General features: G+C 38.7%; 1 protein-coding gene across 1 annotated transcript in view; it reads left to right on the forward strand.

The window, feature by feature from the left end:
* Positions 1-11,465, forward strand: part of podxl2 (podocalyxin-like 2) — a 24,565-nt gene extending 13,100 nt beyond the window's left edge. The window contains exons 4-9 of the mRNA XM_056239323.1: positions 2,076-2,758; positions 3,545-3,619; positions 8,093-8,249; positions 8,883-8,944; positions 9,062-9,241; positions 10,845-11,465. Coding sequence (XP_056095298.1) covers positions 2,076-2,758; positions 3,545-3,619; positions 8,093-8,249; positions 8,883-8,944; positions 9,062-9,241; positions 10,845-11,057 — 1,370 coding nt within the window. The 3' untranslated portion in view covers positions 11,058-11,465. The remainder of the gene's footprint in view (positions 1-2,075; positions 2,759-3,544; positions 3,620-8,092; positions 8,250-8,882; positions 8,945-9,061; positions 9,242-10,844) is intronic.
* Positions 11,466-12,729: the final 1,264 nt, after the last annotated feature.

The raw sequence follows: 12,729 nt of genomic DNA on the forward strand, positions 1-12,729 counted from the left end.
CTGCTCAAATCTGCTGTTCTCCACAAACTAAAGATGAATAACTCCCATCAGATCTTACTACACCACATCCTACTGTACTATACTGTGAAAACATCACTTTCTTAATCCTGGACTTTACAATAAAGCATCCTAAACCGTATATGCTGTGCAATACTAGACCATGCTTTTGTATGCTATGATATAGCACACTTTATACTTATACAAGAGTTTGGCATCTTTGACTATACTGTGTCCCGCTTGAGATGGACAGATATTTCGAGATGGTCCTCTCTGCAGAACACGAGATCCAGGGGGCGACGTAGGGTCCAGATCCAACTCCTCCCACTTTATATACTTTGCTCCATCAGATGAACTGAGTAATTTTCAAATGAGTTCTAATTTTGAATGGTTTCCCTCTAATGTTAGTCTGTTATTCCGGTTAGACGATGTGGTTTTCCTTATGTTTCGTGTTCAAAAGTTTCCCTACTGTATTCAGTCTCTGTTTTACCTTGTGTGCTTATAAATGTTTTTTTCTATTTCATTGTGCTGGTAATGCATTTTGCATGCATTTACGTAAGTGAGATGCTCTTATTATGTTATGTAAATGAAGTCAGATGCCCTTGTGAAGTCATTTCTAAGTATAAAATTACAGAAGACAACCTGACAGTGCTGCTATACTTTAGTCTCATACAGTTTTATAATAATATGCATAATCAGTGGTGGGAAAAGCACACATATTTTCTACTTCAAGTAGAAAGAGAACTTGATTTAATATTACTCCAGTAAAAGTAGAAGTGCCTACTTATTAATATACTTAAGTATTTGAAGTCAAAGTGCATGTGGACTATTGAGAGGGGTAAAACAGCCAATCAAAGAATACACTTCTTTTAAAGAAATATTTATTCTTACATGCAACAAGGAACTACGGGCTTTTTTATAAAAAGTAAGAGTAAAAGTAAAAGTTTCTCCAAATGAACATATTATATAATAATACACTTGCTTATTGCCCACCACTGTACGTAATTATAAGTGCACATTCACACAATGTACAAACTACAGTGTTTGTAACTAACCATTTAAATTCATTTAAATTAAAATTATTAATTAAATAATTGTTTTTAGCAAGTTTGTTTTTCCATCAGAAGAATAACTTACTTTAGTTACGACTCAATGTGGAAATGGTAGAGCAACAACACGAGTAAGTTTGATGTGTTGCGAAACTCCAATAAAAATGCAGTGGGAGGAGATCCAGCTCCGCCCCCTGGATCTAGATCTAACTCCGCCCCCTGGGTCTCAATCCAGCTCCGCCCCCTGGGTCTGGATCCAGCTCCGCCCCCTGGATCTAGATCTAACTCCGCCTCCTGGGTCTAGATCCAACTCCGTCCCCTGGATCTAGATCTAACTCCGCCCCCTGGGTCTCGATCCAGGTCTAACTCCGCCCCCTGGGTCTGGATCCAGCTCCGCCCCCTGGATCTCGTGTACTGCAGTGAGGAGCTACTGGATATTTTTACCGATAGTTACACTTTTAAACTAATTGGTTTGTAATATCTACGGATAAACAGTGATTAATAAACAGCCTAATAATTCTCAACTGACAAATGTGTAGACAAGCAAAAACTAATATGAAAATAAATTTGCAACCATTTAAATCACAAAACAACATTGCATCAACATAATGGCATAATTAACAACAGCAGAAATATGTTTTATATTATTTATAAATAAAACACTTAATTTGTTTTTTAATATTTTTATAATATTTAACATTATTAAATATGTATGATGCTTAAAATAGTTGTATTAGTGTAGTCTAACACCATAAATAAAAATAATTGGCTATCAGACATTTAAACATTAAAATAAGTCATAAAAATCTCTTTAATACTATGCTTACTATACTGACGTTATACTGTACAAAATTCCACTCTGCTCATACTACAACCACCTATTATAATGGCATATTATAGTACATAATCATGATTTAGAGCAGAAGAGTATGGCAGTATATAGAGTATACATGGCTCGGTGAAGTCAAAAATCACTTCTGTGGTGTGTTTTGATTTATGTTTCTGACAAATTCGCTATCTTTCTATCAGATTACAGCCCTTCATCTCCAGAACCGCCATCTTCGCCACTTCCTCTGAGTGAAAAGCCCAGTGAGACCAACTCCTCTTCTTTGCTCTTCATCCCTACGGCTGAGCCCGTAGACCCGGAGCAATGGGAGAGTGATTCTGAATCTAGCGGTTTCCCCCTCCCCCCCTCCCCCGGCCCATCAAGAGCAGGTGCTGAAGACCACGCCCCCTTCACAGCCACAGCCACGCCCCCTTCCCTCGGACTGTCTCGTCAGAACCGAGAAGAGGCCACAGCCGGGCCTGACAAACGCCTAGCGTCCCAGGACCCGTTTGATGACGAGAGGGGCCGTGAAGTCACGCAAGCACCCACCGCTCCAGAAATCGGGCCCCTGCCCAGCCGGGAGCCCTTGCAGCCTGACGTTCTACACCGGGACAATTCTGAGGAAGAGGAGGATGAGGAAGAGTTGGTGGTGTTCCCCACTGAACCGGACGAGGAGGAAGAGTCTGACTGGCGGTACCTCACGACCGGGCCCTCGTCCTCCCCCGCCTCGGATCTGCCACCGTTGGTCTTCACTGAACCTGCCTGGCAGGGGGCGGAGCTAACCACGGCGGCGGATGAGGAGGGGGCGGAGCTTCGGCACGGTGGCACCGAATATCTTGCCGAAACGGAGCTCCACGACTCAGAGTTGTCCCAGGAGGCCGAGCAGGTACTCAATGATTAAAGACACACATTAACTGTGCGCTAATTTAGTTCAAAGCAATTAAAAGAGTCAGTTTGCTTAAATATCGTAACAGAAATATATATTAAATATAAATGTATTTTAATATTATCTAACTATAAATACATGATAAATAGTAAAAAAATCTGATATTATTATTGTAATACATAAATATAACATTGTTTCTTTGTTTTTGTAGAACGAGAGCAAAATCATAAACAGCATGACATTTAAGTCTCTTGTAAGAAACAATGTTATAATTCTCAAGTTTGAATAATTTTGTGCTTTTTTTAGTTTTTCTAATATTTCTATTTAGCTTTATTTATTTGTATTTAAGTTTAGTAATCGTAATTTTTAGAACTTTAACTCAAACTTAATTCATGTTTTTCTCTAATAAAATATTTAGATTTTATTTAATTTAATCTTTATTTCAATAACCAAATTCATTTTTCATTTTAGTTAACAATAACAAGAAGTACGTCATTTTAATGTGTCTTTTTCCATTATAACGTTGTAAATAAAATTGACCAAACATGTTTGAATTCCCCAGGTGGTTCTTCTTGGTATAAAATCCTCAGTTGTTTGTTTGGATGAAGCATGTCATGTCTTGATGGAAATGATTTTACGATTGATTTATCTGAAGAGTAATGCGTTTATTGATTTGTTCTCCGGGCCGCACGGCAGGCTGTCAGTGAGCGTTTCGACAAACCACAACAATTCAGTGCAATAAAGTGGCTGTTAGACCAAACACCCTGTTTTTCTGATTCTGTGCAGGTGATTTGTGTCGACTGGAGCAACCTCGCAGGAAAGGGCTACGTTATACTCAACATGACGGACAACTTTGACTGTGTAAGTCACTTTTTGTTACAAAAAACCCACCATAGAAAACTCTTGCTAACCCTAACCCAATGCACCATGCATTGTTCTTGCATGAACAAAACAAGTCACCTTTTCTTCATACAAATCCAGTCACGATTTGATGTAATCGCTCTTGATGAAGGTGTGTGTTCTGTTCAGACTCTCGCTTCACGTACTGCAGCAGAAATGCTGTCTCTGAAACATGCTGACTGCACAACTAACCCCGCTCAGCACAAACAGTGACACACGCTGGGAGCTCAGAGCGCATCTGTTTCATTACAATCCTCACGCTCTCTGGCCTTTATAGTGAAGAACAAAGAAAAATGTGATTCTTAATCTTATGTACTAGTTAGCGGAGCTGCGAAACACACACACACAGAGGCAAACGCTCTTGCACTCGGTTAATCTTGAGCTTTTGAAGTTGACATTTACGTTTCATTTAAAGGGATAATTCGTCCAAAAATGAAGTCAGTCAGCAGAGCAACTAAATTTACAGAATGACAAGATAAAAGTGGTACTAATGATATTTGACATCCAAACTAGCGTAACGTGTTTTTGTCCATCATATCTAAATGTATGCCAGCAAGAATTAGATTTTAGAGTTAAATTTGGTTCTGTTCATCATTAGATGATATCTAATGGCTTCAGTAGTTATATTGACAACTTTTATGGTGGTTTTCTGTCATTTTTGGAGTCTGACAGTCCCAGTTTTCATAATAATCCGTTACATTTATATAGCGCTTTTTCTGGGACCTCAAAGCGCTTCACATATGGAAGGGGGAATCTCCTCAACCACCACCAATGGGCAGCATCCACCTGGATGATGCGACGGCAGCCATAGTGCGCCAGAACGCCCACCACACACCAGCTTACTGGTGGAGAGGAGACAGTGATGAAGCCAATTAGTATATGGGGATGATTAGGAGGCCATGATGGATTTTTTGTGACCACAGAGGCCTCGGTTTAACGTCTCATCCGAAGGACGGAGCTCTTTGACAGTATAGTGTCCCCGTCACTACACTGGGGCGTTAGGACCCACACAGACCACAGGGTGAGCGCCCCCTGCTGGCCTCACTAACACCTCTTCCAGCAGCAACCTGATTTTCCCAGAAGGTCTCCCATCCAGGTACTGACCAGGCTCAGCCCTGCTTAGCTTCAGTGGGAAACCAGTCTTGGACTACAGGGTGATATGGCTGCTGTTTTCATGCATTTTGTCTTGATAATTGGCATACGGTAATAGTAAAGAGCAGCTGTAATTATCATAAGCAGATCATTTGGTTTCGTAAGAATTTTATGGGAAATCGTGGCCGCGGTGTGCTAATTTGTTCCCTTGTTTAAGTAAATCGTGGCTGCGTTGTGCTAATTCGTTCCCTTGTTTAAGTAAATTGTGGCTGCGTTGTGCTAATTCGTTCCCTTGTTTAAGTAAATTGTGGCTGCGTTGTGCTAATTCGTTCCCTCCTTTTAAGTAAATCATGGCCGCGGTGTGCTAATTCGTTCCCTCCTTTTAAGTAAATCGTGGCCGCGTTGTGCTAATGCGTTTCCTCGTTTAAGTAAATCGTGGCCATGGTGTGCTGATGCGTTTCTTCGTTTCAGTAAATCGTGTAGCCGCGGTGTGCTAATGCGTTTCTTCGTTTAAGTAAATCGTGGCCGCGGTGTGCTAATCCGTTTCCTCGTTTAAGTAAATCGTGGCCGCGGTGTGCTAATTCGTTCCCTCCTTTTAAGTAAATCGTGGCCGCGTTGTGCTAATGCGTTTCTTCGTTTAAGTAAATCGTGGCCATGGTGTGCTAATGTGTTTCTTCGTTTAAGTAAATCGTGGCCATGGTGTGCTGATGCGTTTCCTCGTTTAAGTAAATCGTGGCCGCCTTGTGCTAATGCGTTTCCTCGTTTAAGTAAATCGTGGCCGCGGTGTGCTAATGCGTTTCTTCGTTTAAGTAAATCGTGGCCATGGTGTGCTGATGCGTTTCCTCGTTTAAGTAAATCGTGGCCGCCTTGTGCTAATGCGTTTCCTCGTTTAAGTAAATCGTGGCCCCGGTGTGCTAATGCGTTTCCTCGTTTAAGTAAATCGTGGCCATGGTGTGCTGATGCGTTTCTTCGTTTAAGTAAATCATGGCCGCGTTGTGCTAATGCGTTTCCTCGTTTAAGTAAATCGTGGCCGCGTTGTGCTAATGCGTTTCCTCGTTTAAGTAAATCGTGGCCGCGGTGTGCTAAATGCGTTTCCTCGTTTAAGTAAATCGTGGCCGCGTTGTGCTAATGCGTTTCTCGTTTAAGTAAATCGTGGCCGCGGTGTGCTAAATGCGTTTCCTCGTTTAAGTAAATCGTGGCCGCGTTGTGCTAATGCGTTTCCTCGTTTAAGTAAATCGTGGCCGCGGTGTGCTAAATGCGTTTCCTCGTTTAAGTAAATCGTGGCCGCGGTGTGCTAATGCGTTTCTCGTTTAAGTAAATCGTGGCCATGGTGTGCTAATGCGTTTCTTCGTTTAAGTAAATCGTGGCCGCGGTGTGCTAATGCGTTTCCTCGTTTAAGTAAATCGTGGCCGCGTTGTGCTAATGCGTTTCCTCGTTTTTTAAATCGTGGCCATGGTGTGCTAATGCGTTTCTTCGTTTAAGTAAATCATGGCCGCGTTGTGCTAATGCGTTTCCTCGTTTAAGTAAATCATGGCCGCGGTGTGCTAATGCGTTTCCTCGTTTAAGTAAATCGTGGCCGCGTTGTGCTAATGCGTTTCCTCGTTTAAGTAAATCGTGGCCGCGGTGTGTTAATTCGTTCCCTCCTTATAAGTAAATCGTGGCCATGGTGTGCTAATTCGTTCCCTCCTTTTAAGTAAATCGTGGCCGCGGTGTGCTAATTCGTTCCCTCCTTTTAAGTAAATCGTGGCCGTGGTGTGCTAATGCGTTTCCTCGTTTAAGTAAATCGTGGCCGCGGTGTGCTAATGCGTTTCTTCGTTTAAGTAAATCGTGGCCACATTTTGCTAATCCTTTTGCTCTCCGTTGAATCTTATTGCTGTCTAAAAAGATTGTGATGTTCCTTTCTTTTACATCTTTCTTAACACACACATCACTGGCACGTACACAGTCTCGCCAGTGTAGAAGAGGCCAGTTGTCTGTTGCCACGGTAACGCTCTAGTGGCACGTAATTGCAGCATGATCGCAAAGATCTGTCCCCCCACCGGCTCCCTGACAGCTGTGTGCTAAACCCTCGACGTCTCCTGCGATGGCGTGTTTGAACCCGAGCAGCACTGCAGAGCGATTGATCAGAACCCAATACAGCCCACAGGACAAGAGCGCAGTCTCTCTCCGTCTGAATGACTCAGCGCTCGCTGTGAACGGCCTGAAAAAAACTGATTCTGATTTCTGTAGCCTGTCTGATGTGTGTCTGTTTCTGCCTGGAGGAAGTGTGTTACCGAGTCTCAGTAACAAAGCAAACCAGTTTTTTTTAGATGGGTCACTGGTTCTGTCTGTCTGGAAGCTCCTGATTCGGATACTGGAGAAACAGAGCATGATTTGCCCTCGTATTTCATTTCAAGATGCATTTTGTCACTTTTCATTTCAATTATATCATCAATATTCTATTAGTATATAATTAATTTTGTTTGCTTTATTACAGGTGTATTTTCCTGCTTGTTTTTTTTGTCTACAAAAATACAAATTACTTTACAATTACTGTATTTTGTATTTATTGATTACACAATTTGCTGATGTACTTATTCATTTAGTTTTTTTATTTTGTCCACTGTATTACATTTAGGACTAGATGTGCACACAATTTATGTGAATTAAATACATTTATATTCCCTTTTTTTAAAAAAACATTGTATAATCTATTCAAATATTTCATATATTTATTTTTGTCAGATATCACATTTCAAGGTGTATTACATTTTTAATGTAAATTTTTATTTAAATAAATACAATGTATGCCTTAATTATGCTAACGTTTTAGGCTAGCTTAATTATACGTTTACTGTATTGTATTGTTTTTTTTTATTTGTTCACTGTTATATTGAGATTATATTGAAAATTTTGTGCACATTTATGCTCCCATTTTTTTGCATTCATTTATTTTTATTGTCTTAAAGTATTTCACATATTAATTTTGTTTAAATAACTTTTTTGTCATTTTATTTTACATATAAACATTTATTATTATATATTATTGATTCATAATTAAATAATGTTTTACATTATATATTTGTTCATCCCTCCATACAATATAGTGTGAAAGACATTGGTGGGAAACAAATCTGATTAGTATTTCTTCATGCTATTTTTCTCTCCTCTCCTAGGGTATATGTTTATGTAAGCATTTATTTAGAGAAAGCATGTATTTAGTAAAGGTGTTCTCACACTGAGAGTGAATATCCAGCATGAGATTGAATGTAAAACTAAATATTTTTAAGATGAAAAAGTAACAATTTTGACATCACTGTATGGCTCTGTTTTTCCATTGTATCCCTTGTGTGTCTCTCGCAGGACGAGTTTCGTATGGAGAGTGGCGACAGACTTCTGGAGATGCTGGAAAACACTTTCTCCAGAAAGCTGAACATCCCACAAGGATCCTGGCTCATTTTCCTCAGCAAACCCACACAGCAGGACCACCAGCTCCTGATGGCCTTAGCCAGCGAGCAGGGTAACACACACACACACACACACACACACACACACACTTACTCAGGGCCTCTGTGGTCACATATAATGTCATGTTTATGGTTTAGAGAAGTGTTAATAATTTGTAAGCTTTTAATTTCATGCTCTATATAAAGGATAAAAATAGCATGTATTATCTCACACATCTCTGTTCAGAGCATTAGTTAGATGTCATATCCTACAAAGCCTGACAAAGGTCGTATTACGTCACAAAATTAAAAGAATAACACGAGAGATTATATTTTGCACACAGACAATAAGGCCCGTTTAAGTACCATTAAGATGTTTTGCATTGTGACATTTTCAGCAGCTTTTTTATGACAGTGAAGCACTCTAATTGTATTAAAGAAAATTATTTAAATTTAGTATTTATGACACAAAAATGGATTCAGATAGAATAATTTTCTCCATCATATTAGAATAATGGATAGCAATATGGAAAATTTGGGGGTAAATGTGCTTAATTGTCATTAAAGTATAATGTCACAGTGTAAAAACTCTTCATGGTTCACTTATATTATTTGTAAACTAATTCTCTTTTGATTCAACAATTCTTCATTAATTAACAATGTTCTATAATATTTTTTTTGTCTCATTTTCCGTTCATTATGTGAAGAAATCATAGCCCCAAAAGACGTCCTGTCAATGCTGGGGGAAATCAGAAGAGGTCTATATGAGGTGGGACTGAAATGCAGCAAATAATAATAATCCATTTAATGAATACATTGAAAGTTGTGAACGATTTAAGTAGCATGAATAATATGCATAATAATTAGCTCAAATTCATTTCCTCAGATTGGAATCCAGAATTATTCCACCGTCAACACGTGCCACTCGAGGCCCAGTCAGACACGCAGCGACTACGGGAAGCTGTTTGTGGTGCTAGTGATCATCGGATCGGTGTGTGTGCTCATTATTGCTTCTGGAATCATCTATATCTGCTGGCAGCGCCGCTTACCCAAACTCAAGAACATGGTAGGTCAAACCCACAATAGACCATTTTTCACATTTCCGGGGTTCCTCAAAAGTCGTCATAGTTGGGTACATTTTTATAGCGGTGAATGAGAGAATACATTAAATATATATTTTTGTGTTCCCCCATTTGCTCAAATAGCAAAAGAAAAAACACAATAGTGTTTCTGTCAGGACCACTATCGTCGAATACGATTGACAATTAGCATATAGTTTGGATTGGCGATATGGTTCTGTTCTGGGCGAGAACCGCAGCCTAGCATGAAGCCTAGCATAGATATGAGCAGGGAGAGCAGCAATAACCCCCCTTAGGGTAAACCGAACAGAACCAACATGAATGTATTGCAGATATCATTAATTCAAGATTTTAAAGTACAACATAATTAGAGAATTTATTCTGATTCAAGTGTCAATCAGAATGCCAAATCCTGACTGACGAGAGGAGCTGGGGAGGGAGGAGGGTAATCGCTCCTGAGAAACGCGATAGCTGTTGATAATACTGAAGGAGCTGATACAGTGTTAGGCGTAGTATTCCTATAGGTAGACGTGGGTCAGCTGAGAGTCAGCTGATGCAAGCTTGACTAACGTGACCTGCCAGAACTGACGCTACGCTTGATTTTCACAACTTTCAAAAAGAAGGAAAAATAGAGGGATTGATAATGGCAGTCAGAAGAGGAAAAGATGTCAATTTTACTGTCACTCCCACAGCCGCTGTATTAGAAATACCCTCACAGCAGCTTTAACTAGTTTTTAATACTAGGTAATATAATACAAAGTGTAGTGTTATAAATGTACATAATTAAAACTAATTAATATATAAAAAAACTTTGCAGAATATACGATGTTAAAACGCGTCATCACAGTCTGTGAAAAGAGTCCAAAATGTTCTGTGGTAATCGAGATTATAGCACAAATACTATCAATATTAGGCTAACATTTTACTGTATTATTATTGATTTATTAAACCATTTTACAATCTACCACATTTAGTTTGTTTTTATTTGTCTACTATATTATATTGATGTGTTTTATTTTAATATACATTTTTTATTTTACATTTTGTGCACATTTATACTCCCACTTTATTGATTTATTTATTTTTGGAACATTTCATATCTTAAAGTATTTTACATATTTATTTAATTGTGTCCTTCTATTTTATATATTGTTATATTTTATGTTGTTTTATTTTACATATAAGTTAATATGACCATAAATATATTAACAGCGTTATCTATTTTTTTGTTTTTTTTTGTTTTGTAATTTGATGCAAAGGTAATATAATACAAAGTGTAGTGTTATAAATGTACATAATAAAAAAAATGAAAATATAAAAAACTTTTCAGGATTTACGATGTTGATGACCGTTAAAACGCGTCATCATCATCACAGTCTTTCTGTGAAAAGGGTCCGTGGTGTTCACGCGTCAAAGCTTCTGTGGTAATCGAGATTATGGCACAAACACTGTCACCATGGAGCTTGAGCGCAATAAATAATGGATCTCGAATGCTAATTACTGATCAACATTATCTGAGTGACGGTTTAGGTTCACATTGATTGATTATTTATCTTGTTTTTTGGTTTGTGTCCTCCGTGCCTCATCAAGTCGCGAGGCGAAGAGCTCCACTTTGTGGAGAACGGTTGCCATGACAACCCCACACTGGATGTAACCAGCGACAGCCAATCAGAGATGCAGGAGAAGAAACTCAGCGCCAATGGGGTGACGGCGGGCGCGGACGGCGGGAGCGGTTGGCAGGTGCTCGTCAACAAGCCCGGGAAAGAAGAGGAAGACAACCAAGAGGAAGATACTCACCTTTAATCCCGGGAAGCAATCATCAAAACGGCATGGGAAAGCAGCATCGCATTAAAGACTATGAAGGCACGAAACATTTTCAAGCTTTTTCGAAACATCTGCTGTATAAAATGTGATGTCTTTTGGCGTGTATGACGTTTTTCTTTATCCACATTACTAAATTCAGACGGACTAAACTTACTGAAGTGCTTTAAAATGCGAGTTGTATATGATATGGGACAATTTTCAGTGCAGGAGCTAATCATTAGTATTTATTTAAATCGAATGTGTCAAACAATCAGTAGGATATTTTAGAGTTTAAAACGTTGTTTGAAAATTGTTTCTTGCACTGTTGAAGCAATAGTTCACCCCAAAAACATGCGATATGTCGTTTTAATCTACCACATGTTGTTCCAAACTACTGTTTTTCTGTGAGGGAAAGAAATTTTAGAATTTATAAGGAAAGTTAATTTCCACTCAACAACGGACGTCAAGTTCCAAAAAAAGTAGAATATATTGGCTTGTGTGCTGTATTACAAGACATCTGAAGTAATTCTATGTAACTTCCCTTTTTGCGTAGCTCTGTAAATTTCTATGGCAGTGCTGTCGAAGAGTAATAAGCTGGTGGAGTTAATGAAAGTTATCTTGAGCATTGTAATGTTTGAAGCAAATGTCTTAAATGTCAGTAGTCCGGGAACATTTAAAAATTAGTAAGATCTGACCCTCATGCTGTGGAAAAACAAACCGGAAGATAGAAGGTCAATAGCTTTGTACAAGTTTTGTTTTTGTAAGGTAATGATGATGATGACCAATGGCAGCGAACCTGACGAGATCTTAAAAAGTTGTACGGAAATAACTAACGTTACATAAAGATTCTTTAGAAGTTATTTCTTAGAAAAAAAAAATGTCATGCGGGTTTGAAAAGACATGAAGGCGATTAAATGATTTTTCATTTTTGGGGGAATTACAGAAAAAAGAACACTAGTGTACTTGAAGACAGAGAAAGAGATTGTACCACGGATTTTTTGTGGTTTTCTTGAATATGTAGACAGTGCATCTCTAATGATACACTATAATCAGTCATTCTCAACTTATTTTAATTAATGCAAGTATCTACAGTTAAGCAGGCTGCATATTGTGTTTTACATGCTGAATGCTGGATGGACGCCTACCTGCCTTGCTCTTTTATTGTGCACCGATCGGAATGGCTGCTCCGTAAGTTACTGGATTAATGTCGCTCTTTGTTAAGGTTTTTTATATTGCACCTTTAACGTTGCTCAGCACCAACGGCATCCAAAGCAGAACGAGATTCTTCTTACAAAAGAATCTTTCACATAGAAATGTGTCGAATGGCGCTAGGCAATGATTTCTTTGTTTTCTACATGTTTTCAGTGTTTTCAACAGCAAAAGTAAACGGTGATAAAAAAAAAGTGTTAAACTTAGCTATCTTCATGGTGGTTATCTTGTTTATGGTACAGTCTGTTTGTCAAAGAACAATCTTATTTGTCACAATAGATAAAAGGCTATTCTTTACTCATTTTAAGTGCATGAAACATTGTAGTACATAATAGTCTATGCACATGTCAGGGGTCAAACTGATTGTACACAATTTAGAAAACGTGAACAGTTCATGTTAAACAGATTTAAATGGTTAGTACTCCAGAACGCTCTATATATATAACGTACATGCATTTTTGGT

This window comes from Rhinichthys klamathensis, unplaced genomic scaffold (genome assembly GCF_029890125.1).
Source record: "Rhinichthys klamathensis goyatoka isolate OS25496 unplaced genomic scaffold, OSU_Roscu_1.1 h1tg000558l_1, whole genome shotgun sequence".
Lineage (NCBI taxonomy): Eukaryota > Metazoa > Chordata > Actinopteri > Cypriniformes > Leuciscidae > Rhinichthys > Rhinichthys klamathensis.